At 38.9% G+C, this 27,653-nt stretch overlaps 3 protein-coding genes across 10 annotated transcripts; 1 reads left to right on the top strand and 2 right to left on the bottom strand.

Moving 5' to 3' along the window:
* Window positions 1–98: 98 nt before the first annotated feature.
* On the bottom strand, window positions 99–12,584 carry LOC131979757 (ranBP-type and C3HC4-type zinc finger-containing protein 1-like). 4 transcript variants are annotated; one of them, XM_059343774.1, is made up of 9 exons: window positions 11,050–12,583; window positions 5,076–5,250; window positions 4,223–4,318; window positions 3,994–4,135; window positions 3,812–3,902; window positions 3,450–3,735; window positions 2,409–2,494; window positions 1,543–1,641; window positions 99–918 (listed from the first exon to the last, which is right to left on the bottom strand). In XM_059343774.1, exons 1-9 carry the CDS (start codon window positions 11,311–11,313, stop codon window positions 868–870), a joined length of 1,290 nt encoding a protein of 429 aa, XP_059199757.1. In that variant the 5' UTR covers window positions 11,314–12,583; the 3' UTR covers window positions 99–867. The 4 variants fall into 4 exon arrangements, with proteins under 4 accessions (XP_059199757.1, XP_059199755.1, XP_059199756.1 ...); XM_059343772.1 differs by having other exon boundaries at window positions 1,543–1,644; window positions 11,050–12,582; XM_059343773.1 differs by having other exon boundaries at window positions 99–1,641; window positions 11,050–12,584.
* On the top strand, window positions 402–18,074 carry LOC131979755 (alanine aminotransferase 2-like). Of its 5 annotated transcripts, XM_059343767.1 has the most exons (13): window positions 402–776; window positions 12,594–12,680; window positions 12,773–12,862; window positions 12,951–13,059; window positions 14,625–14,758; window positions 14,851–15,094; window positions 15,192–15,271; window positions 15,363–15,499; window positions 16,436–16,610; window positions 16,711–16,866; window positions 16,994–17,106; window positions 17,515–17,613; window positions 17,719–18,074. In XM_059343767.1, exons 1-12 carry the CDS (start codon window positions 714–716, stop codon window positions 17,603–17,605), a joined length of 1,479 nt encoding a protein of 492 aa, XP_059199750.1. In that variant the 5' UTR covers window positions 402–713; the 3' UTR covers window positions 17,606–17,613; window positions 17,719–18,074. The 5 variants fall into 5 exon arrangements, 4 of the variants coding, with proteins under 4 accessions (XP_059199750.1, XP_059199749.1, XP_059199751.1 ...); XR_009395133.1 differs by lacking the exon at window positions 17,719–18,074 and having other exon boundaries at window positions 16,711–16,892; XM_059343766.1 differs by having other exon boundaries at window positions 17,515–18,073.
* A 125-nt stretch (window positions 18,075–18,199) lies between these two features.
* Window positions 18,200–27,066, bottom strand: dhx30 (DEAH (Asp-Glu-Ala-His) box helicase 30). The gene is made up of 19 exons (XM_059343764.1): window positions 26,880–27,066; window positions 26,537–26,673; window positions 25,953–26,063; window positions 25,670–25,846; window positions 25,433–25,582; window positions 25,204–25,356; window positions 23,881–24,345; window positions 22,897–23,271; window positions 22,733–22,811; window positions 22,526–22,630; window positions 22,258–22,433; window positions 21,942–22,148; window positions 21,328–21,409; window positions 21,045–21,238; window positions 20,775–20,934; window positions 20,483–20,640; window positions 20,098–20,198; window positions 19,878–20,017; window positions 18,200–18,734 (listed from the first exon to the last, which is right to left on the bottom strand). The coding sequence occupies exons 1-19, from the start codon at window positions 27,049–27,051 to the stop codon at window positions 18,469–18,471; spliced, it is 3,408 nt and encodes a 1,135-aa protein (XP_059199747.1). The 5' UTR covers window positions 27,052–27,066; the 3' UTR covers window positions 18,200–18,468.
* Between the last annotated feature and the right edge of the window lie 587 nt (window positions 27,067–27,653).

Raw genomic sequence — 27,653 nt, 5'->3', positions numbered from 1 at the left:
GAGCAACGTTTTTTAAAATGAGGCACAAGGGTTAAATCCATAAATAATCCCCTAGTCCCTAAATAATTCTCAGAAGAATTATCAATAAACAAATAGGATTTGTTTAATTCCATTATGATTTATTCAGCTAATGCAAGTTTTTACAGTATTATGTACTGAAAACAGATCATTCCATTGCTGTCACAGCTCACAGGGAATTGAGTAAAATTAGATCAACTGCTAAAATGTACATCAGTTACTCAATGCATCGTGTTAAAAATAATACACTTAAACAATGTTATAAAAAAATAAAAGCACTTGACAACCCTGTAAACGCACCACAACGTATCCTCTCAGCCATGGCTTATTTTTCTTTTCATTTAAAACCACCAACATTATTTTTGGCAGACGACTCTTACATACTGAACAGGGTAATGGGCACCAGGCTTCACCTTTCCTCTCACTTCACAGTTGGCAGAAACTGAAAAGTATGACGTTCCAACTTCAGCTGCGATCAAAAGCAAAAAAAACTTTGACCTTCTCTCTCACCTAAAATAAATATTAGGCCGTCTGTGTTGTTTGCATCACACACATACACTCTGTAGAATAAATAAAAGAAAAAGGTTCTGGCCAAATTCAGATGTATGTCATGGTCATGTCCATAGAACTGGTCGAAGCGAACGCTCTCCGTCTGCAGTTCATCGTGTGAGCCTCGACCAGTGCAGCTCTGTATCATGCTACGGTGCTTCAATCGCTCCAGCTGTCAGAGGACTCTCAGTGCACTTGACAGTCTTTACGTGAGTATTTTGTTGTTTTTAGCATCCTCACTCTGTGTGTATGTGTGTGTAAGTGAGTGAGACATGGCGACCTGACAGCGACGATGGGCAGTCAGCTGCTGCTCAGACCGAACTCTCCTCGATCCTCTCTCCTTCCTTTCTCCTGTGTGAGAGAACGTAGAGAAAGAGGAAGCTGTCAATTCAATTCAATTCAATTCAATTGGCTTTATTGGCATGACGTAACAATGTATATGTTGCCAAAGCAACCATCAGGAAAAAAAAAAACAAGATAAGGAAAGCAATATTTACAATAAATTATTATAATTCTGTTATTCATTTTAAAAGAAAAGAAAAACTAATAACAATAAAAGAAAGCAATATTTACAATTATTGAATTACAATCAACATATAATTTATACAATCTAACTGTCCCAGCAAAAAAAGAAGAAAAAACAAAATAAAAAATAAAAACAAAACAACCAACAGCTGTGTGTCACTCGCTGTCTCTCAGTGTGTGACAGGCAGAAACATAGACTGCTGCTAATCTAATCTACAGCTCTGTGGCTCTTCCCCGAGGAGGAGCGGCAGTTTTTCCTCATCTGACCATTTTAAAAAACCTTTTTTGACGGATTCAAATTTTTGGAAATATGTTTCTCTAATTAGTTCATATTTTTTACATTTGGTGAGGAAGTGTAGCTCTGTCTCAGGCTGTAGCTGTCACTGAGGGGAAATGTTACAAGTAGTAGTACAAAAAAAAAGCATTGATCGCTCGATGCAGGTGCAGTACCTGCTGGATGTGTGTGTCCGGTCTGGCTGTGGCGCAGATTTCGCAGCCTGGACGAGACGGCTTGTTGATGAAAGTGCATGAGGGACAAGCCCACTCTGTCTGCTGAGAGGAGACATTTGTAGGAAATATTCTGCTCATTAACTGTTTCAGACGAGCTCAAAGCTGCATTTTCTTCATCCTTTTCTACAGGTGCATCTCAATACATTAGAATATCATAGAAAAAGCGTATAAATGTCAGTAATTCAATTCAAAAAGTGGAAATAACACATTATATAGATCAATTACACACAGAATGAAACATTTCGTGTCTTAATTTATTGAATTTCTTCTAGTTATAATGATTATGGCTTACATTTAATGAAGACCTAAAATTCAGTGTCTCAAAAGTTTGAATATTACAAAAGACCAATTTTAAAAAGTATGTTTAATATGGCAATGTTGGCCTCTGAAAAGTATGTCCATCTATATGCACTCAATACTTGGTTGGGGCTGTTTGACTTGAACTACTGGAAATGGACTTTTCCATCATATTCTAATGTATTGAGATGCACCTGTATATCTATTAGGCCAGCTTAGTTTCATTAGCTTCAGTACACCATTAACATACACAGATATAAAGGCAGCCATGATTTTAAGATGAGATATTCCTTCATGAATTTTCAGTGTTACAGCAGCAAAAATATATAAATCTTCAATGGAATAACAATAAATAGAAACAAGCAATATTAGCAGAATTATAAAAGAGTTTTTTAGTGTTTAGTCCAAATATGTAGAAGCAAAAGTTAAATTTCCCCTAAAGTCAATCAAGTCAATTCACCCTTACTGTATCTACTGCTCAATCAACAGTATATGGACTGCTAACTTACCTGTGTTTTACTGGCTTTATTGGTATGATCATTCAGCTGCAGGTTCTCAATGTCGAGGACATCTTTGATATCACCTGCTGTGCTCCCTGATGTTGACAAAAACAATTAAGAAAAACAAGTGTATAGAGCTGTACTTTCTCCAGTTTTAATGTAGTATTTAGAGCGAGGCAGAAAATATTTGGACAGTGACATTTTTTCTGGTGTTTCTGCTGCACTTCAGGGTTAAAGTTTGGCTTTTTTTCAGTTGGGTTGTGTGAGGTACTTCTCCGTAGTCAGTGTATTAGTCAAGAGCAGCAAAATAAGATAAAATAAAATAAGATAAGGTAAGATATGTCTTAATTTATCTGGCAGTGGGGACATTTAGTTGTCACAGCAGCTCAAGATACAGACACATAGATATAGAGGACAGAATAAGAATATAAAAATAAGACATATACATACATTCTATATACATTATATACATACGTTTCTGCTATTTAACATTTATTATGTATTTTTGTGTTTGTCTGTTTTCCTGAGAGTACTTTGCATTTTACAGATATTGCACATTGAAGAAATATATTTTAGCATGTTAAATGAGTTTAAATAAGTTGTTGCACTGCAAAATGTATCTTATCCACCGAAAAAAAGGCTCCCCTAAAAAAATGTATATTAATATAATATAATATAATATAATATAATATAATATAATATAATATAATATAATATAATATAGCCCTGTTATCTATGCTCTCTGTGAAGCCAGCAGACTCCATTGACAAAAAAACATCTTTTTTAACTTAAAGAACACAGGAGTTTCTGATCTACCGCTGTCTTGATCAGTTAATTTGTGTTACTGTGTGATTTTGGTGTTTTAAAAGGTTGGTTTGGAAGTTAGAAGGTAATTAACCTCAATTTTTTTTTTTTTGCCTTCAGTCTGGTTTTCAGCAAATCAAAACACATGATCAGATGGATTGAGGTCAGGCTAATTTGGCATGCACTTTAACCCCATATACAGAGTCAAAAGAATAAGAAAAATATAATCACTGTTGTAATACTCACCCTGGTTGTTGTGGGGTAGCTTGGAGGGCAAGGTGTTGTAACCCCTCCAGTCTTGGGAGGTGGGGCCGTTGCCCGGTGGGAGCGGCGGGGCGAGGAGAGCGCTCTCCAGGTCCTGCTGGAACAGCTGGCGGGTGATGCGTGCTTGTCGGGCTGAGATCAGGTAGAGGTACGCCGTGTCGCCGTCCTTCTGCACCCCGTAGGAGGCCAACGACCTCGGCTCAGTGCACAGACACTGACCTATCACCCAGCGCTGCACGCGAGGATGGAACCCGTACTCAAGAAACACCTGAGGAACAGAGGGAGGGAGTTAGTGAATAGAAACCTACAAAACCTGCTGAATTACAAGTTGGTCAGTTTCTAACCTGTTGCTTGAGTGCAGCCACGGTCATGTAAGGAAAGACTTTCACTGTGACACAACAGGACGACGACACATCCTCCACGACCACAGATAAACTGCAACACAGATAGATACAGTATGCCAAATTACAAAAAACACACAACCTGGAAGTGATAGATCCTCAACCCGACACTTTTCCTTCCCCACCTGATCTCTCCCTCTGCGTAGTTCTTTTCAGACAGCTGAATCGTCAGTGCGGCTTTGTGCCGAGCCAGAGCGGACGCATGCTGTGAAGCGGCTTGAGTATCGCCTGCTTCAATGGCCCTGGCGAGCTCCAAGCACAGTTCCTCTGAAATAAAAACAAAGAGTCAGCGATCAGAAGTGACATTTTTAGAGCACGTTGTGAACAGAGAAAGAGGTAAACAGAAGAACCCACCGGTGAGCGGCAGCGAGGCTGAGCTCCACTGCTCCATCGCTGCTGCTGCTGTGTCTTTGTGTCTGCCATCTGACTCACATGTGTTAATATTTGCAACTGTCAGAGGAAAAACAAAAAACTCTGTTACAAATGTGCCTAAAACAACTCCCCTTAAAAGTGGTAACACAAATTTATGCTGGAGGGACTGTAATCAAATTTGAGACCGCACACATGTTTTTTAGGACTGTCCAGAACTAAAAATCGTACTGGAAGGGGATCCATACAGAAATTCTGGCCATTTTAAACATCAACCGACCACTAGACCCCCTGTATTTTATTTTAGGGGCAATCCCGGATGGGGCGCCAGATAAAAGTTAAATCAAATTGTTGTATATTTTATTATTGCTGGCAAAAAAATTTACAACTTGATCTTGGCCACTGTCTCAATGGCAAGAGATTTTAACGAAGGTGTACATGATGGAAAAAACAACTGCAAAGCTCCAGCTGAAGTTATATACATTTTTGAATTTATTTAATTATCACTTATTTTAAATTACAAGAGCAATAAGGTACCCTGATGAGTAAATTATAAATCATTTTACATATCTTATTTTATTTTTCCCCCTCTGTGTTTCTTCCTCTTTGTGTTACAATCATCTACAGTTTGTACGTTTGTTTGCCGAAATGTGATTTACTGTGTATTTTCTGACAATGTAATATTCAGATAATGTCATGGTTGAATAAAGATTTGGTTAAAATAAAAAAAAAGTGCCTAAAACATGTTACTGTCATCACACATCAATATCAACCCCTAACACTATTTACTCTCATTATTTATTTAATTAATAAATAAAATAGTCATAGTCAAACTGACCTCTATGTGCCTCTCTTAGTGATGACATCACCACTGTTGCCCACTCCTCGGCTTCGCGGTCGCAGCGGAAGTTGAAGCGGATGCAGTCGTGTGGCGGAGCGGCGAGGCGCATCTCATGGCAGCGAGGAGATTTGACCTCGTACTGCACCGAGCGCAGGTCGAACTCTGCGATGAACTGAAGGGGAAAATAAACACAAGTCAATCTCAAACGGCTCAGCATTCTGCAGGAACGGTTTGAGGGACAAAAAAAAACTTAAGATAAAAGAAGGGAAAGTTATTTGAAACAGTGTATCTCGGTAACATATTACTGGACGGCTTTAGCAATGGAGACAAGAAACTGCTCTATATTCTTTTAGCAGCAAGCAAAAAGGCGATTACCAGGAGATGGCTCAAACCTGAGCAACCACAAAATGAGGACTGGACCAACATCATACAAGACATCTACACAATGGAAAAAGTGACTTTTCATCTAAAGTTACAAATGGACTCATTTTACAAAACCTGGTCAAAATGGACAGAATATGTTAAGCCTACAAGTTCAGATTTTATATAAAACTGTCATTTAACTAACAACGACTGCTGCAAAGAATGATGATAGGAGAAAATGATGACGCTGTGTGATATTGGTACCCCGCACCCCAACTGTTCTTGTTCTTTGTTCTGTATAAAATGTTTAAAAAATTCCTCAATAAAAAGTGAATTTTTTAAAAAAAAGAAGGGAAAGTTGTATCAATTAATCTAAAAGTATAAATACAAGTTTAACAAATCTTATAGTTTTATTTGTATTTATTATTATTTATATTTCAATTATTTTCATTGTTGATTCATATACAAATTATTTTAGTGATTAATGATTTTAAAAAATATACTATTCTTATGTCTCAGAGCCATGGTGACATCCGACAGCCAACAGTACAAAATTAAAAAGATTTCTCGGCTTAACATTTAAAAGCTGGTACTAGTGAATTTTATTCAGTGAAGTTTTGGTATTTTTTTCTTACGTTATCAAAAAGGAAATTAGTTTCCTGTTCACTGACTAATTAATTATTCAACTTTACCTCGACGTTATTAAAGCTGCATTGGACATTCGCAAAAAACACATAGCTGACGACCCAAAATGGCCTTTTTAAATTATTTATATCCACCATTAAATTTGTCATGAACATGGGGGGGAAAAAAAGTACAAAATGTGGCTGCAGACTGCAATACACTTTGCAGGAGTATTAGTTTGAGAAAAGGAAATAATCCCCCGAAAAACGTTGGAAAGCAAATGAGATTACACATAATCTGCCCTCTCACGTTCACTGCAGCATCATTAGGGTATTGGAGTCTGTTGTGGGTAGACAAAAACAGCAAAGAGGGATTTTCCTGCTGCCAGAGAGTGTATTTATACTGTGATATAACTGTGTACGAACAGTCTGCCAGCTCAGACATACGAGCTGAAAGAAGCCGGGATCAAAGTAAAAGTATGCAAATGAAGAAGCGCACCAAATCGTCAGGGGAAAATCTGTCTGACTTGAGATTCTACCGAGATGAAAAGGCAAAACCGAGCCTGTCAGATTTTTTTTAGGATAGCGGCACATAGTGAACCCGACAAAACAAAGAACAGACTTAAGAGTAAAGTTTAGATGAGTGGTGAGAAGGAAAGAGTTCAAAGTCAGGTCAACTTCACACTGACGAAGCCTCTGTGTGTGTGTGTGTGTGTGTGTGTGTGTGTAGCTGTTACTGATGTGGTCATTTATAGTAATCACCCCTAATACTGTAAGAGAAGAAAAACTCATCATTGTACTGAAATGTGTCTCAGCTCTTACTTTACCTGATCTATATAACTTGAAGAATCTGATGGTTTTGAGAATGCATTAAATAATTGAAGATGTGAACATATTGATATTATATCATTATATGAGACTAGATATCAGATTTGGGATATTGCAATATTGTAATGTTGTCATTCGCTGGTTTTAAATGCACCCTTACAGTCAAACTATGTTATTTCTGAACTTACCAAACTGTTCTAACTTTTCTGGTATTTGCCTTTATGCACTTGTATGTAGATGTATATGGAAGTATTTTTCGTGAAAACGGCAACAACCAATAGTCCAAACCCCCTTAAAGTAGGAAGTTCACAATCAGATATGACGAAGAAAAGCAGCAAATCATCACATTTGAGAAGCTTTAAAGCAGCTACAAGGATTTATTAACTGGTTATGAAACAGTCTATATTTAATGCTGATGCCTCTGTGTGACCTACATAAGAAATAGGGGTTTCATGATTCTCCAAATCCCCAATTCAATGAGACTTCAGATTTTAGGGTCACGACTCGTTTACATTTTAGATTTAAACATTTTGTCAGCAGTGAAGGCCTTCGTTACACGATTCTGTCTTGAAGAAGAGCAGATTATTGGTTCTATTTCCTGACAGCTGTCATTTACATTTTCAAATGTAGCATGTCAGCCAGTTAAACGGTTCTTTAGAGATCTTAATTTTTTTACGTTATGTTTGATATGTATGGCTAATAATGGGACAGGATCAGCAAAGAGAAAAAGAAGAGCGCTGACTGACAAACAACCAAAAACAGTTAAAAACAGACGATAGAGAATTGTGGGATTTGAAAGGATACAGAACCGATCCTGAATTTTCCTGAATAGACAAGTTTGTAATTATGTTAATTTTACTTAAAAATGCATAGAGATATGACATTATTTTGGTGTCTAAAACAATGTTTACTTTGTTTCACCATTGTCATATTACAGTTAGTAATCTTACATAGCAGCAAATAGATACATTACTACATCACTTTGCATCCTGCTAACAGAGTCATTTACAAAAGAAAAATAGTATTAAAATTAGGTTGTCTTTCTGTCCCTCACTTCCAAATAGGGCTGGGCGATATGGACGAAAATTCATACCCCGGTATTTTTAGGCCAAATGGCGATATACGGTATATATTCGTATTTTAAACAAAACGTGTTTAGTTTTAACTCGACGTCACAAGTAATCATCATCAACCTGTTTTATTTAAAGACTTTATCAAATTCAAAACCTCCCACCTTTTGAGGTAATTTGAAAACAACTCCATGTTGCTCTTCATCTGCAATCCGAAAAAAACGGGAACAAATGGCCATAACAAAAAACGGTCATCAGTTAAGGAAAAATCAAAAGATATTCTATATCTGTAAGGCGGTATTGTCTCAACTACATATCTCTTTCACAAATATATCGGTATAACTTGTAATACCAATATACCGCCCAGCCCTACTTCAAAAACAAATACACGCGTTAGCCAAATCAACATCTTTGCATCAAAGAGCAAAGTACTTTCAGGAAAACAAACACAAAAAATATATATTAATAATAAATGCCAAATAGCAGAAATGTATGTATATAATGTGTATAGAGTGTATGCATATGTCTTATTTTTAATATTTTTATTCTGTCTGCTATATCCATGTGTCTGTATCTTGAGCTGCTGTGACAACTAAATTTCCCCACTGCGGGATAAATAAAGTCATATCTTATCTCTTATCTTGCAACATGAGGCAGTCGTGTAAATTAAGGTTCCTTGTAGTTCTGCATAAAACAATGACTTAAACTAACACTGATTTTTAAGGTAGTTCCTGGTTAATTTTCTCATTGTTTTAGATTTACTTGAGAGTAAATGAATAACGTAGTTCAATAAAGCGCATTGTGTGTTCAAACAGTGACGAGCTGTAAAGAAGAAGAAAGAAGAATCCAAATTTCCTAACTAGAATCAGAATTACTTTAACAATCCCCAAGCAGAAATTACTTTTGTTACAGAGACTCCAGTGCAAAAATATTCCAAAGAGTAAGAATTAGGAGATACAATAAATAAAATAAAATAAAGAAGTAAAACAAATATACAATATGAGGGCAGCTTAGTCATTTTAAACCAACACATGCCATCCAGACACAATTTCTTACTCACTTATTTACACAAAATATAGCAATTTTGATAATCAGTCGGTCTTTAGATTATTTAAAGGGGCACTCCACCATTTTTACTGATGATGATCAGATTATTTGCCACAAGGACCTTTTTTCAACCTGTGAAAACAGTAATATAACCTCTTCTGTGTCTCTGGAGGAGACCTACAAAGTCAGAGAATATAACCTTCATGATGTCATCATGGTTATATCTCGGATTGGACTTCTTAAACATGTAATCAGAACGTCTAAAGAGCGTTTCAGAGAGTTTAAAAGACATGGACATTCCCCATTCCTTCAGTTGCATTAAGAGAATTATAGGACCAATGTTTAGTAGGAATTACAAGTTAGGACACGTCAGCCTTTCCATGACCACCTTTAGAAATTAATCTGCATTTTGTGACTCACTAACTTTATGTTAGTATATCTTTTAAATGTCCCTTTAACAGGACAAGTGTGTGGCTCTTCAAGGCTGTAAAGTGCATTAGATAGTAGGAAACAAAGCTGTTGGATGAATGGAACACAGAGAGAAAACACTACTGCTCTCAGATCTTTACCACTATGGTAAAAATGTAACATTAGACTGAAGGTGGTTGCCAGATGAATTTTATATTGTTAGCTATATAAAAAGGCTTTATCCTTTGTAAAGACACTCATATTTGCTTATATTTTGCGAAGCCTTTCTCAGTCAGTTTAGGTTTTGTCAGCCACACACTTTGAGCTGAATGCTGACATACGTGTTGCTAATCAGTTTGATGATGAACTTAGTTGTCTATTTCAGGGCAGAGTAAAGCAGTTTGACATTCATAGGTTTAAAAGCACCAAATGAATACCGTACAAACCATTCCCCACAAACGGTTTCCTGTAGCTGCTTCAAACTAACTTTTAGCCGGTCTGTAAGCTGAGGTGGTTGATAAGCACTTTTAAAATTAAACCACAGCTGAAAGTTATTACGAAATCCACAGTTTTTACCGTATAACCTCAGTTAGAAGTCATTCCTGCCTGTGGCCATCAAACCTTTCAATGCTTCCCTCAGACTATCAGACATCCTGAGCCAATAGACTGACCACTGGACTTATTTCACCCGTCAGCAGCTACGTATGACCACATGGTTCATAACTTTATTTATAAAGTTAATCTGTGCGATTTAATTATTTAATTATTGCACATGATTTCTATAGAAGTCCATACTTCTATAGAAATCATGTGCAATAATTTAATTTCTAGTTCTATTTGTACATATTGCATGCACTGCAATTTCTATTTTATATTGTATATTTGGTGCAGCATCCCTTTTTTAAAAAAATCTTTAATGTCATTTTATTTACAGACTTATTTCAATTTCTTATACCGCAGCCACTGTAACAAAGCAATCTCCCCCCAGGGATAAACAAAGTATTTCTGATTCTGATTCTTTTTCAGGTGAATTTGCGTCATCATGATGTAGTACAGAGATCGATGGGAGTTTCTGTGATACAAATGTCCCCTCTACTCAGCTCTTACATGATCAAGCCTATGATGTCAAGCAATGAATAGAAACTTTCAACAACACACAGTCACATATGTAATTGCAAGGGTGATAGAAAATTCCCATCTGCCTGGTCATTAAGACCTGGTCGCAGCTGTTCATCTCTGTGCAGAGTTGAAGATTTCCCCTGATGATGTTATGACTCTGAATAGTGTGTAGTTGTTATGGGAAGACTAAAAAAATGAAAGTGAAACTAAAAAAACCCATCTTAACTACAGTATTGGTAACTAAACACAACTTCTATGTCATACAATAGATCCAGTTTGAGTCTTGGGTGGAGTTGAGGCTGTATGTGTTTATATCCACATGTTTTTAATGAAATGTGGTGTGATTGTATCCCTGAGTGTGAAGCGGTGAAGCTGTTAGTACACTGCTCCATAAAATGGCGTGTATGGGCCTATTCTGCTATAAAATATACATGCGTTTCAATACGGTGGTCCATCACAAGCATATCTGACGACAGCACAGCCTTAAACACAGGTGTATGTGTGAAATCTCACCACACTGCGGTTTCCGCTCGTATCTCGCAGCGCCAGTCGGAACTCTCCGGCCCGGCTCGGGTCCATGCTGAGCTGGAGCCGCAGAGCCTCGCTGCCTGCTCCAGGGAGGCACAGGGGCCGGATCCCGGAATGGCACACCGAAACCCGGACTGACATTAAAACAGTACTGCAGCAAGGCGTCAGCGCAGGCCCGCCGCATGCAGCCTGCTGGGACGAGGCAGGGACCGGGGCTGGAGGAGCCCAGCCGCCCGAGCTGAGAGCCATGTCGCGGACACCGAGAGGCGGAGTGAGGGTGTCTGAAGCCCCGCGGCAGGTGTGACTGCTGCCCGCTGCTTCTGTCCGGTTTATGAGGTCCACCGGTGTCTGAAGAGAGCGCGTTTCTTGTCGGGCAGGCTGTGGTTGTCTTCTAGTCCCGCAAATTCTTCCATATCTACCCGACCCGAGCAGACACGGAGTGAAAGAAAAACAAAACAGGAAGTAGAGCTGTACGTCTTTTATTTATGTCCGTAGAGAAACTTGGCCTTGAAACATCCGGTATAATAAAGCTCTCATCAAAAGGATGTAAAAGGTAGCTTACACGTGGGAAAAATATGATATATTTATTTCAGAAAATAGCTGCTGTAATTTAAAAAGAATTACAATTGCAAAAGCAATAAAACTAACAAATTAGAGTTCAGCCAAAGTATAAACTTAATACCAATAAAGTTATAATAAAAATCTAGTAAATGTCTAAATAAAGAAAATATTAAAGAACAGATTCTAATTTTTTTTTTATCAATTTGTTATTAAAACAAAACATTAATGTCCTACCATTACTCTATTTTAGTGCCACCCCATAAGGTATTATGCTTTTCTGATGACTTTGGATTATCATCTATACTAACAAGCTGACGTCTTAGTGGAAATTTATTTTCCTTTTTTTCTTTACACAAAAGTAATGAAACCAGCTGGTGGCCTGAGCTGTTTTCCTACTATCCAATAAAGAGAAAACACAAAACACTGAATAGGTTATAAAATACAGCACACTTGTCCTACAGATAAAGGGCCCAGTGTCCTCTGCATATGGCAAAGTGGTGTGCAAGATCTTTTTTCCACGTTTTCCCCCCATTAAATCTAGCAAGAAATGACTGAACTAAAATAAAATAAATCTGTGTTGAGAAATAGATTACTCTCTCTTGCTTTCCAACTGGGTTCCCACTTCCCTGTAGTTCTTGTGCCAGTAATGCATAAGCTGTAACTGACCTCTGATTCCTGTTTGAACACCTGAGGGTTAACATCCAACAAAAAAGAAAACTATTAATCAGTTGGTATTTCAAAAGTGGATGAATGATTGACATATAAGTTCACACTGATACTGTTCGGATAGCAGGTTGAAAGAATGACCTACACTGTCTGTTAATAAGGCACAAATGACCTCATAACTTCCATGCATATCTTTAACTAGAATTCCAAAGTATAGATAAACTTGCAGCAGGTTGACCAGTGAAACACAGTTCAGCTCACACTCACAAGCGAAGAGAAGTTCAGAAATGTCTGTCCTGCAGGAGATCAATCCCAATATGAGGAACTTGAAGCAGATAGATTTAATCCTGGCCGTACGAGCAAGCCAGATCAAGGAAGAGCTCAGACAGGTAAAAGAAGAAAAAAAAGTATTGTCATATTTGCATGATTGATTCTAGAGTTTTCCACCCTGTGTTTGTGCTTTAACTTCACCTGTCCACAGAGAAAGAATAAGCCATATAAAGAAGTGATAGATGTCTTATGGGGTGACCCGCACAGGGCAGGTTTGAAGCCCCTGTCCTTTGTCCGACAGGTAATCTGTGACCATCGTCTGCAAGTTGATGCATCTTCCTTTGGATGAATATCTGTCTTATTCTACTGGGTGTCTCTGTATTTTGCAGGTTTTTGCAGCATGTATTTACCCTCAGCTTGTGGACAGCGATAAACTGCCAGTGGACGTCAGACAGAGAGCTCAGAGGCTGCTGAAGGAATGTGTTGGAGGGAGTGTAGGTAAGGGCAGTGCATTAGATATTATTACAGTGAAATAGTGAAATATTTAAAGAGTCAGCTCACTCAAATTACAAAAGAAAGTTTTTCTACTTACCTTTACTGGTATCTAGCCAAGCAGATAAATAATTTGCCCAATCTTGACATATCTGGCTCCAGGATTTCAACAAATTAAGGTGAACTGAATTTTGTATAATGTGATCACAGCACAAACAGTCTGCTGCCATCCTATACTTTTTTTCAGCACCACAAATTAAAATCTAATTGTCATATGTGGTGATGAAGTGGCAACAGAACATTGTAGAAACAGATATTTCAAACCTGGGCAAGTTAGATTTATTTATATATTTTGCAATTTAGCTAAATGGACACTTTAAAGAAGACATAATGCACATTTTTAGGTTCCTACTTACTTTTGAGTTTCTTCCAGAACATGTTTACATGCTTTAATCTAAAAAAAAATGCATTTTTCCCGCATACTGTCCATCTGAATACACCTGTATTCCACCCTGTGCCTGGAACGCTCTGTTTTAGCGCTTGTCTCTTTAATTCCGCTTTTGAAAATGATCAATCTGCTCTAACTGGCTTGACAGAAAAATCTGTGAACTTTTGCAAATGTAGTTCTCAAGCCATGGATGGAGAGAGATACTCGGGGAGCTTGAGGGAGCTAAATCTGAATGGCTCGTTTCTGAGTTTCTGGGCTGTAGGACGGACGGACGGACTCGCTTAGTTCATTTCATCAATCAATCAACCAAATGCTTGATTTTCCAGTTTCTCAAATCTGAGTATTGGTCACTTTGTTTGTATTGTATTAAGTTATTTTTAATGTAAGATCCTGCTTCTAACAGGATAATTAAAATTGAAAGATCATTTCACTTGATTTTCGATTTAATTTGTGACATCCCTAGTACAGAGTTATATTATATACATACAGTGGTGGAAGAAGTATTCAGATCCTTTACTTAAGTAAAAGTACTTATAGCACACTGAAATTACTCCACTACAAGTAAAAGTCCTGCATTCAAAAACTTACTGAAGTAAAAGTACAAAAGTATCAGCATCAAAATGTACTTAAAGTATCAAAAGTAAAAGTACTTGTTATGCAGAATGGCCCGACTCAAATTGTGTTATATATTCCAAACATACTATTATTATTGATGTATTATATAAGAAAAAATTAAATATTGTCAATTTAGCGTTGGTGGTTTCACTACTTTGTAAATTGTTATGTGGTTTAAATGATATTAAAATTTGTTTTTAATTTAAATCGATTGTTTACTCTCGACCTGAAAAGTAACTTAAGCTGTCAGCTAAATGTTGTGTACAGTATTTGTTGTGTACAACAAATGTTGTGTACAAATGTAAGTACAGTACTTGAGTAAATGTACTTACTTACATTCCACCACTGTATACATACAGCATATATAATATTCACAAAATAAACAAATATAATCTGTAATATATATAATAAAGATAGAAAATATGATATAGCAGAAAATATATATTTTTTTAAATGACAATTATATTATCACACCGCTCTACATTTCAGCTTTCCTGTGTCATTTCAGGTTGTTATACTGCTACACCAGGTATTCCAGGAATAGTCCAAAGACTCTCTGAATTCATAACGAGACGAGATGGTGGAGTTCCATCTCACCCTGAAAACATCTACATCAGTTCAGGCTCACAGTGGGCGCTCTCGGTAACACTATTACTGATATACTTTATTATTATATACTGTGTGTCTTCCTCATGTTTATCATCATTGAGGTAACAAAGTCTCTTCCTTATTAGAACATTCTCAGCGTCTTGGTGAACAGGGAGGCTTCACCCAGAACAGGTGTGCTTGTTCCAGTGCCAAGCTACTCCATTTCCACTTTGTCCATGATGAAGGTGGGAGCGGTTACCGTTCCTTACTACCTCAGTGAGGAGCAGGGCTGGGAGCTGCAGATGGCGGAGCTGCATCGAGCGCTGGAATCTGCCAAGGGAGTCTGCAACCCTGTAGCTCTTTATATCATCAACCCTGGAAATCCCGCAGGTAAGAAAAACCGCAGCAGAATGGACATCAGCCAAGTATATTTTTGTATCTTAAAATATGGTGCTAAATGGTTGTTTTCATGCCGTGTTGCCTCTAGGTTGTGTTCAAAGCAGAAAATCAATGCAGGACGTGATCCAGTTCGCTTCAGAGAAGAGACTCTTCCTTCTGGCTGATGAGGTGGATGTCTGAGAGGACTATCCAAAAAAATTATACAAAATAACAAATACATTTTATGAAGATATGGGTTTTCTGTTTGTCTTCTTCACAGGTCTATCAGGACTGTGTTTACGGGGAAAAGACTGAGTTTGTCTCTTACAAGAGGGTTCTGGCTGAGATGGGTCCTCCTCTCTCAAACACAGTGGAGCTGGCTTCCTTCCACTCAGCATCCAAAGGCATCATGGGAGAGTATGTTTTCAGTTCTCATGAGTATTTAAAGTGTGTAAACTACTTCATGCTTTTTGGTCCTTACAAAAGTTGCAAAATTGCGACTTAAATGCACAGTAGGTGCTTTTCTGCATCTTTCAATCAAAACAATGTCAAAAGAGAGTTTGGAAACTTGGTGAAGTAGCATGGGATCATGGGAGTTGTTGCCTTCTCCACCAATGTTGTCATTGCAAACATCTCAATAGTTAGGATTCCTTTAGTCTTTATCATTCAGGAGGTTTTTACCGAGAGCTGAGGTTTTCTCTCAAAAAACAACCAGCCCAAATGATTAAAACAGGTAAAAAGACTGAATAAAACAAGTAAAAATCAGTGTTTCTCTGACACCATTCGGCAAACAAATGACATCCTACAAGGGCTGTGAGCCGAGCTGCCACTCATTTCTCTGGTTACTTAAGATACAGAAGTCAGGGTTGATGATTATAAATCCTTCATCTGGTACAACAATATTTAAAAGTTAAAAGTTAGAAATAACCAGGAACTAAAAACGTGCATCATAAAACTGTGGCTTAAAACTGGGTAAAAGTTCCTTTTCGCTGACACATGTGCAAAGGGGAAATTATGCAATTGACAGGCAATTAAATGGCCGTTTCCTTGATCAAAATTTTGTCGTTCTCCAGGTTAAAAACACCTAACAAAATATATAAAAACAGGTCCAATTGTTTTTTTAATGCAGAAAAGTTACATATAATGCTTTTAAGACAAAGGCTATGTTTCAACTTAGACCAATTTAAACTGACCAAACAGTAGTTTGCAGGACAATCTTACCACAAGGCCGTGACAAGAAGTTGTAAAAAGCTGAAAAATTGAGTTAAACATTTACTATGAAAACGGAGATGGCGTCATTTGACCAAATGCTGCAGAACAAGCTACTAAATGGACTCTTCTCTCTCCCACTAGGTGTGGTCTGCGTGGTGGATATGTGGAGCTGGTAAATCTGGACCCCACTGTTATGAAATACATCTACAAACTGTTCTCCACGGACAGTTGTGCACCTGTGTTGGGTCAGATCGCCCTGGATCTGATGGCAAACCCTCCACAGCCAGGAGATCCCTCGTACCCACTTTACAGTGAGGTGAGAGCAGAGATACAGCGTTCAGATTATTAGGGAGGATGTTTAACTGCCTGCTAAATCTAATTTATTTGATATTTTCTTGCCTTCTCTTCTTCTGTAGGAAACACAGCACATCAAGAACACGTTGGTTGATAATGTAAAGAAAGTCTTTGACGTTTTAAACAGTCTGCCGGGTTTCAGCTGCCAGCCTGTGGCGGGAGGAGCGTTTGCCTTTCCAAGACTGCATCTTCCAGCTGCAGCCATTCAGAAAGCCGAGGTCACAATACTATCGTATAGAACCATGTATACACCGCTATATCAGATCAGTATCATCATCAAAAAATATAACATATCCAGTCTATCAGTCAATGTTTTACACTTGTGTATGTTATTTCTTATTTCAGAAAATGGGAATGGAACCAGATTTGTTCTACTGTCTCAGACTGCTGGAGGAGGCCGGGGTGATGGCAGGTCCAGGTTCTGTGTATGGACAAAAGGAGGGCACCCACCACATCAGGTACAATACATCATGTAAACTAAGCTACGGTTGTCAAAGTGTCCATACAACACGGTCTTAGTATTTGATGATGTTGAAAATAGTGAAGGTGTTTCAAACCAAGGCAGCACAGATGAAACTATCAAAAAATGTGTTAGTTTGTGTTCAGTGAATTTTTCTGCACCAGCAATGAGTGCAAGTTATTAATAAAGAAAACTATTCACAAAAAGGAAGAAAATTATTACCATTTTGGGTACTCTTACAAGTATTGATTAACATTTTTTACATTTTTAAATACTAGTATTGTATTGGGTTTTTTTTTTCAGAATACAGGCTTTACAATGCAAGAAGCATGTATTCTAGTAAAACAAATATGGTTTGATAAGAATAAGTTGAAGATTTTACCTTTACTCTTCTTTCCTTCTGCAGATTTTGTATTATGAGCCCTGAAGACACTATGGAAGAAATACTGAAGCGCATTTCCAGCTTTCACGCGCAGTTTATGAAGGATTTTTCTTAAACAAAAAGGTATTTTTTCGCCTTTCCAAGCAACAAAACGTCTGCCATGGAGCACTGAGATTTATTACAAATATATATATATATAAAGCCTTTACTCACCATTGTTCTCTGTAGTCTGGGGTTGTTCAGCTTTGTCCATCAGTAGACTTCACCATTGCCATAGCCTTATTTACAAGGAGGGTGGACTCTGGGCAGTCCGTGGCCTAGAATCGGGCTTGCAACCGGAGGAATGCAGGTTTGAATCCCAGGACTGACAGGTCAAGGACTGAAGTGCCCTTGATCAAGGCACCTACCTACCTGAAGTCAGCTAATTTTCTCATAGCCTTCTATACGTGAAAGTGTTAAGTGATATTTTGTATTTTCATTTTAAATTTGTTTTTGTGTCTGCAAAATTGTTAATTGTGATGCGGCCTCTCTTGGCCAGAAGCCTCTTGGAAAAAAAAGTTTATCTCCAGGTTAAATACATTTAAACAATAAATAAAATAATCTGATTATTATCATTGTGTTGGCATGTGATTATTTATTGCAATAAATTACACAATTTACTGCATGCAGTCTGTTTTAGAGACTTTTGGTCAATGATTTTTCTGAGTAACATTCAACTTCTGCTTTTCTAAAACAAATAACCAGGAATAATAAAACATCAGTCCAAAATCCAAACCAATGGATTCCTCACATCATTCACAGAGTTAATAATTTACTTCAACAATAACAGAAGAAGACAACAGTCCACTGCTCTACAAGATTCCTGATGAGGTCAACTTGTTAAGTACGGACTCACAGGAAAACATACAACATCCTCTTTTGTGTCCTCTGTACCAGCCAGCTGATTTATCGTCAGCGTGTACACAGTGCTGTCTGTCATCAGTCCACCTCACTGTCACTGTCACTGACGTGGTTCTTAGCCCAAGGGTTTGGGTCTGTGTTGTTGAGCAGCTCCACGATTAACTTGATGAGCTTTCCATCTTGAACAGCGTGGGTGGCTGCGTTGCTGGGGTTGTTGAGGTTGCGGTACAGCATGGTCTGAATTGAAGAGCGGATCTCCCACAGCAGCTCCCAGGTGTCAACTGGCAACTCGCAGCGCACCAGAGGGTTTCCAGGAAACGATACTTCCACTCTGTCTCCGGTCACTGCGACATGAGAGAGAGAACAGGGGTTAGTTATGAGGAGAGGAGGATTCACTGCAGATGTGGGAATCTGAGAAGGTGATAACATTTTACCTCTATAAAATGTTCTGTAATAAACTGTTAATTAAATGCATAGTCCTTAAAATAAATTAAATGATGTCCTATTAAAAGGTCACCTACTTTTTCCACCGGCACTATGGATGTTTAATGAATGTGTTAAATAAAGACCTGAAATATTACATGGTTAATGGTTTGTGTAGTATTAGGTGAAGCACATTGTGTTTGTCTATACTTGGGACTTTGATCAGATCACATTTTATGACAAATTAATGCAGAAAACTAGATGATTTCAAAGGGTTCAAACACTTGTCCATGAATGTCTCTGAGCACTCTGTAAGTACAAAAGCATAAGCACATTTTACACATTAAAGTGATTTTAGAGGGCTGAGTAGCCTGAAATTATTGCCGACATCTGTCATACAGGAGTAAGAACTGAGATGTAATCTTTCTGTGCCAGGGACAAGTCTGATGGGCGGATATGTTGAACCTGCAGTTACAGATTTTTTTTTATGTTGTGAATTTGTGACACTGACATATCATTACCTTTAAAGTTAATCAAGTGAAAGTGTTAGTAAAGCTGTCTATGCACAAATAAAAATGACAAGATCTTACATTAGAAAATGTAAGACAGACATTTACTCCTTTTGTACTTTACTTTACTTCCTTTTTTGTTTTTGTTTGGGGGGGGGGGGGGGGGGGGGGGCATTAACAGGATGATTTTATGCCTTATAATTATGTGTTTAATCATTTTATTGTTCTTAACTGATGTACAAGCACACTCTACACTCACTGCATCACTACTGGCCAATGGTGTGTTAAAATGGCTGTTAAAAGGGTTTTTTGAGAGTTTTTCCCTGGCCGATGTGAGGGTCTAAGGACAGAGGGTGTCGTACCATGTACAGTCTGTAAAGCCCTTTGAGGCAAATATATGATTTGGGCTATATAAATAAAATTGACTTGACTACAATGAATAATGTAAAGTTAATAACTTGATGAATTACACTTGTAGGCATCAATGACCAATGAGTGCATTTTTCTCTTTGCTTAATGGTATTAAACTCCTTTTGAGAGCAGCACATGTCCCACCTCTTTCTGTGATATCACCGTCTGTGAGCAGCAGCAGGGCGAGTGGATGCACTGAAGAAGAGTCTCTGATGAAAACAACCCCACTAGACTGGACAGCGGCGTAGAAGGTCAACCAGGGACTAGGGAGCTTCTTTTTTCCGCTACAACACAAAGTAAGTTTACAAAACATCCTTCAAAAAGTAAAAACCTAAGAGTGTTATATTCTTTAGCATGTTCAAACCTGTTCACTGTGGAGCGGTGAAGATGTACCGGCCCACTGAGTGTGCGGAAAACCAAATTGTTGGCACGGAAGCGTCCTTTGATCACAGCACCTTTCTTCACCTGAGAAAAAGTTTAGGGATGTTAGTAGTGCTGGACAAAGTATTCAGATACAAGTACAAGTAGATACAAGTACTAACGTGTGTTCTGAAAGGTAAAATTACTGTTTTTGTCATTGGAGTCTGGTAGCTTTAAAGAGAGCTCAGAGCGGCTTAAGAAAAAAAAAAACAACAACAAAAAAACAGACATGTACCTACACCAATACAGAAAATGTACATCCTTAGACCTCACAATTCTGGCTTCAAACAGATTGTATAAAAGTAGCATTACAGTAGTAGTAGTAGTACCTGAATGAGGTTGGGATAGAGCCCAGCCAGCAGTACAGCTTTAAGCAGCTCATCCTGCTTGCTGTGCTCGTTGTAGATAGAAGTGTGGCGTTGGCACTCATTGGCATGATGCACAAGCTGGGCTTCACGCAGGTTTTCACTGAACTGAGAGATGAGACCTGCAGCATGAGGGAACAAGAACAGAAGTCATTTTGTGAAAATAAAAAGTGATTTAAAAAGGCAACAATGTACTGTGACGATGTCTGAATGAAATGTGTGTGTGTGTGAGTGTGTGTGTGTGCTTTAAACGAACCATTGATGAACCGAAGGCCCAACCAGGACAGACTGTGATCATACAGAAATCCATCCCGGTCTTCTCTGTCCCCCTCGTACTGAGCTTTCCTCCAGCCCAGCACAGCTCTACTGAACACCAAATAGTCGCTGTAGCTTTCACCGCCCAGAGTCTCTTTCGCCTGCACGAACACAACACAGATGACTGAGTGATAACCAGTTACTACATGATCACACTATGTGCCATTTCACATAGTCAGCGGATCAACAAGAGGGTGTTAAAACAGCTTACCTTGTTAACAACTGCTCTGTTCTGCATGCTGTTGTGAAAAGGATCTCTGGTCAGAGAGGCAGCAACAGACAGCATGGGCAGAACACATCTGAACATGGCGCTCAGGACCAGCACTTTGCCCAGACGAGGGTCACATGACATGCAGGCGACACGCTCTCCTAAAGGTGTCAGGGTTTCAGTCTTGTCCAGAACTCCTACAAAAGTAAACATGGACAGGTTACACATTCATTTAATATTTCACTTAACATGTTTGTTTAGACACACAATCCAGAACATCACTCACCAATTTCTTGTAGGTTTTTGACGGCATTTCTCACAGCCTCTCCCTGTGGACTGTCCAACACTTGGGATAGGAAATCTACAGCCTTCAAACATACACAAAAATCATTCAATATGTCAGAAATACACAAAATAAATACACCAGGTTAAAAAAAAATATATATACCACTGAAGTCACTGAATACATTTACAACCCTAATTCCAAAGAAGTTGGGACAATGCATTTTTTTTGTTTCTTTACATTTTAGACAATTATTTGCTAATCATTTGTGACATATTGACTTGAAAACTGTACAAAGACAGTATATTTAATGTCTTATAATGCACCTGCCCAGCAATGGATAAGGGTAGACCAAAATACTTTTTTTGTTTTGTTTCTGCACTGTGCTTGTTTAGCATGTGGTTTAAACAAAACCAAAACTACAAGATGTTACCTTTCAAATGAAGCCTCATACATGCATTTTGGCTTTACAGTTAAGCTGTTATAAGCTTTGGCTCAAAATTGTTTTTCGGCAATCCTAACCCTTACCTCGAGGTTACTGTTTACATTACTCTTAACAAATTCAGAATATCTTCATATTCTAAATTAATAGTGTAATATTAGTGTGCATGTAGTACCTTGGAGTTAGGACTGTAGATTTTGGCTTGCAAGACTAAATTCTCCAGGGGGGTGCGTAGGATCTCAGGGATGGGGAAGTGAGGCATGGAGTCCAGCTGCTCTCGTGGAAACAGGTGGTAGGACTGTCCCGGCTGACATCGTCCTGCTCTCCCTTTTCTTTGAGTGACATTAGAACGAGATATCCAGACCGTGTCCAGACAGGAGACCTAGAAAAACATTGAAATTGACTGAATTATTCTCTCAAAAAACAAATTGCAAGCTTAGTTTTTGCAGATCTGAAATGGTTATTGATGAAACGGATTCTTTGATTCTAACCTTGGTCCGTGGGTCATAATTGTGTTCTTTGTGAGTTCCTGTGTCCACCACATGGGTGATGTCATCTATGGTGATCGAGGTCTCAGCAATGTTAGTGGCGAGTACAATCTTCCTCCGACCCTCTTGGGGGCGCTGGAACACTGCCTGCTGGTCTGTTACTGATAAACTAGAATGCACTAAAGAAAAAAAAAGGAAAATAAATTATTTATTCCTTCTGGAATGAAAGGATGAAAGACTAGTGTTTGCCAATTTAGCTGTACTCTCTTACACGGCACAATTATGTGTGAGCCTGAGGAAAAGTGGCTCCTCTGCTCCAGTTTCTCTTGAACAGCTTTGATGTCCTGCCATCCAGGGAGGAAACACAGAACTGCACCTGGAGCATGAGGCGAAAGGATTTTTGACAAATGGGATTCAGGGCCATTAGCTTAAAAACTGCTGTAGAAGAATACTAAAAAAAGGTGAGTCTGTTAGTTACCTGGCTCTCCATATTTGTCAATGTGCTGGATTACATCAGCTACTAAATCTACATCTGGTGCAACATCGTCTCTTTCTCTCTTCAACAAGATAAAATACACATTTGTTAGACACAGGACAAGAAAAAATTATTTATTTGCAGCTTGTTACAGACTCGAGCCTCACCTGCTCGTCCTTCTGTCGGACAAATGGTGAGCGTCCCATCTCTTTCAGCACATCCACCAGGTATTTGTCCTTCACTGGGTGCATGAATCCAGGCACTTTGACAATTGGGCAGCCCCCGAAGTACTCCGACAGTTTCTGCTTGTCCCCAGTAGCGCTCATGAGCACCACTCGTAGGTCGGGGTTCTCCTTTAGGCAGGAGCGCAGCAGAGCCAGCAGCAGGTCCGTGTTAATGTCCCTTTCATGAACCTCGTCCACCACCACGTGGCTGATTCCCTTCAGGGACGGGTTCGACTGCAGCTTCCTCAGCAGGACGCCCACCGTGAGGAAGAGTAAAGCTCCTCCGCTCTGCTCTGGTGGACGGCTCTCAAGTCTCACCTACACACAGAAGTAATGACTTATGTCTTGTACAAAACCTCCAAAATACTCTGATTTTGTCACCAATTTGAATAGCCAAAAAAAACAATAGCATAATAAAGAAAGGAACAATCTCTACTAGTCAAATTTATATTACACACCTTGAAATCATTAAAGGCACTACCTTTAACACTAACCAAGTTATTAGAAGTCCAATAAAATAACAGACAACAAATCATTTCAGAGGTTGCATTTAACAGAGCTCAATTAAGATAGATGAATAAAAAAATGAAATAAAAATCCACTTTATTTCTTACCAAATAATTTGATTTACAAATTGTATATTTTATTAGTTTGTGAGTGCTTGCCTAATCAGCACAATACCAATGACCTTATATTTCACAGAAAACTGGTTAAGGACCTGGGTTAAAATGAACAATTTCATGTTTCAAATCATAATGTTCTGACTATTAATTTATCAAAACATTCCAGTTAAGAAAAGTTACTCAAAAGTATATCCATCCATCCATCCATAGAATAGAATAGAACAGAAGTGCCCTTTACAGGCTACAACTGATTATTGCAATAAAACTGACAAAATATAACAGTGTCTTATAAACTTTTATCTACCTGATATCCCACAGAGCATTTTAGTGCTGGACCCAGTTCTTGGGCAACGCGATGAGCCACGGACACGGCGCTGATCCGACGCGGCTGGGTCACCAAGATGTTGCATCCGGCCCCCTCGCCGCCTATCACACTCTCCTCCAGCAGGAATCGAGGGATCCGTGTTGTTTTCCCACATCCTGTTTCACCATCGATCACGACCACTCTAGACGACCGCACTGCAGAGATCACGCGCTGACGGTGGGCATCGACTGGGAGCTCCACACTCAGCCTGGGGTTCGCCTTCTCCCATTCCTTCTTCAGGTAGGCGTTGAGCTGCTGGGCTTCATTTTCAGACAGTGGCCTGTATCGCCTGCCTGTGATGGCGTCCATCAAGTCCTCTTCGTCCTCCTCATCCTCCTGGTTTGCCTGCTGTGCTCTCGCCTCTTCCTCTTCCCAAAGCTTCTGCACTACTGTTGCCACTGGGTACTTTGGAAAGATGAGGCAAAACATTAATTCATCACCACCACACAGCCAAAAGTTTGCGCATGTGAATTAAGAACTTTTGAACCAAAAGCATGGGCATTCACATGCTGCTATAACAGGCTCTGCAATTTTCAAATAAAGGCTTTCTACAACATTTCGGAACCTGACTGAAGGGATTTGCTCCCATTCAGCCACAAGAACATCAGCAAATCCTGATGATTGATGACATTATGTCCTTGTTAAAACCATATTAACCTTTAAGAGACCCACCATGGGGACTTTTTGGCAGAAATAGCTGGTAAACAATAAATGCCACATAAAAGTGGTGTACATCATCGTTTTTTTTGGTCATTAATCGGTAACGAAATGATTTTGTATTTTGGTTCGGCCCCTTTTCATTACAACTGAAGTTAATGAAGCTGTTCCCCTACTCATTTATGCCTTACTCTTATTTGTTGCAGCAATTTTTGCAGATTTCTTACACAGATTTGGTGCAAATTTGCCACTTGAGAATTGCCAAAAATGGTCAGAAATCCAGGAAAAATACCACATTAAGACAATATAACCTTGAGGATTTCTGTAAGAATTGTTCTTTTTCCCCAGGGATTGAATGGACTACATTTCTAATTTGTGGTTGTAAAGATTCATGAGGCTGCGATTATCCTAGAGGTCACAAAAGGTTATTTTATACAGAGAGGTTTCTTGCTTGTGTTGTATTACTCTCATTTGTACGTCACTTTGGATAAAAGCGTCTGCTAAATGACATTGTAGAATTGTAGAGAAGTCAAGTTAAAAAAAAAAAAAAGTGTTAATAGACGCCAAAATCCACAGAACTCTTTCTCACATGAGATGAAGACTGACCTGTTCGAGGTATCTTCTCATGTGCTCCTCCAGGTATTCTGGGACTTTCAGGGGCAGGGGGCGTCTAGCTTGCTCCCCAGCCTCCCTCACCTTCTCTTTATGGTACATGGCGTGAGTCAGCGGTTGGTTATTTTTATCCAGCAGCTTCAGTTCCTGCACCAGGTGACATGTTGCATTTTTTAACACACTACCTCTAAAATGAAAGTAATAGTATTAATAAAAGCTATACCTTTAGCTTCATGCAAGCAAGAGCTGCAGCTCCCTTCATTGCGGCCGGTTTCTTTCTCGCTGTAGCAGAGAACGTCATCGTCTCTGGCCATTGCATCGTCAGCTCACACGTCTTCAGCTTCTTTCCTGATACTCTGAACTTCATCTTCTCCTGCAAAGACAGAGATTAACAGAAAGTTTAGAATACATGAGGAGTTATGCTTCTCTTTCACTGTGTAGAGAATAAAGAGCTACCAACCTCGACTCTGTTGGATGATGTGGCCACCTGGAGGACCCTGACAAGGAGAGACTTAGGGTATGGAAACAGGGAAAGGGCTTCAGAGATGTCGGAGTGCTGTTCTTCGGAAGGCAGAAATTGATTTTGTTCATCCGCTCTCTTGGGGAGCTGATTATTTGGACCAATGACACCCATTTCCTGCAGACAAAAAGAGTGGAAGAACAGACAGAAGGAGCAAAAATCACAACACAGTAGGAAGACAATACGTGTGTCTACTTTAAAGTCTGAGTTTAATGCAACTTACTCTGAGCTTCAGACAAACAGCAGCTGCAGCCAGTCGTTCTGCATCGACCTTCTTGGAGGCAAAACCCTCCTCTTCAATCTTGCAGGGCCACATTACTGTGACAGTGGCTTTCTACGGACACAAAGATACAATACAAAACGTAAGAGGGTGAGTTCAGATTTAAATAGGGGTTATATGAGCTGCTTATCCATAGTCAGTAGTCACACCCCAACCCCCAGTTTATGATCCGCTGATTTACCACTGCCTATGTGATTTAGGTTGTCTGGATGGTTGTGTGAATTTCCACTTCAATGGAGTTAAAATTACCATTTTTTGTCAATGAAGTCCAGTAGCTTTAAGGACAGGATAAATAACAGCTTCAGTTGCCCCTGCGTAGGTGGCTTAAATGCATTTTTCTTTTCTTTAGTGGCACAAAGTGGGGGCTTGCAGACCACCATCTACTATAGGTAACACTCAGACCATAAGTACCTCATACAACCCCACTTAAAAAAAATCTTAACTATTCCTTTAACTATGGCAGCCATTACTCTCGATGGGCATGATGTACCCATAAACCTTCATCTCGCTACGACTTTAGTTCTGACCTTGACACCCGCAGTCTCCGTGTAGCTGTACTGGACCAGCTGGGACAGGTCGCAGACCCCCAGTGATCGGGTGATGATGTTATTCAAGAGACCTTTAGGATCTGGAAACTCGTTCAAGAGGTTGAGGCTCAAGTTACCTAAACAGTAAAAAAACAAGGGTCACACACACTGCAAGGTCAACGATGTTTCATTTACACTTTAAGCTCGGGTAGACTGAAAGGAAAAGACCCAGAAATACAAGCATGGATGTTTTGTAATAACACGATGGATGTCCTTGAGGTACGTCGCTGCTGTAATCTGTCACCGGTTAGCTAATGCGGCTAACTGCTAACTGTTGACTCACCTCCTTTGGCCTCGACATATGATGTCCCGAGGTCCTGGTCACTTCGTGCTTTTGTATGGTACCACCGCATGTCTCTGCCCCAGTTGGACGCTGTTTTGCCTCCTGTAGGTATACTTTTGGCAACATTACGCAGCGCTGTGAGCCGCATGAGTAAACCACGGGGTAGCGCCATCTTTACACTACAATTTCTTCTTCTGCGGAAGCGGAGGTGAAGTAGATACCGGTGTTCACAGCGACACCCTTTGGGAGGAGTGGGAATTATTTTATCTACAGTCATGGAAAAAATATCAGACCACCCTTGTTTTCTTAAATTTCTTGTTCATTTTAATACCTGGTACAACTAAAGGCACATTTGTTTGGACAAATATAATATAATAATATAATGATAACAACAAAAATAACTCATAAAAGTTTAAGAGCTAATATCTAGCCATTTTCCATGTTTTTCTTGATAATAACCAAAATCATTATTTAAAAAAACATGGAAACTGGCTAGATATCAGCTCTTAAATTAAACTCTTGTGAGCTTTTTGTTGTTGTCATTATATTTGTCCAAATAAATGCACCTTTAGTTGTATCAGGCATTAAAATGAACAAGGGAATTAATTAAATTTTGCATAATATAAGATTGTATTACTTTTCATATAATTTTACACATTCAATATTTGACAAATATTTTGATAATCAATTCATAATTTTAGTACTTCAAACACCTTAAAAATATCAAATTTTTAAGAGCTCTTGCACAATTTTAAGATCTTTAGATCCGTTTAG

The sequence above is a fragment of the Centropristis striata genome, chromosome 11 (assembly GCF_030273125.1).
Source record: "Centropristis striata isolate RG_2023a ecotype Rhode Island chromosome 11, C.striata_1.0, whole genome shotgun sequence".
In the NCBI taxonomy this organism is placed as follows: Eukaryota; Metazoa; Chordata; class Actinopteri; order Perciformes; family Serranidae; genus Centropristis; species Centropristis striata.
The sequence above is the reverse complement of the archived record's forward strand: the minus strand, read 5'-3'. Positions and strand labels throughout refer to the sequence as shown.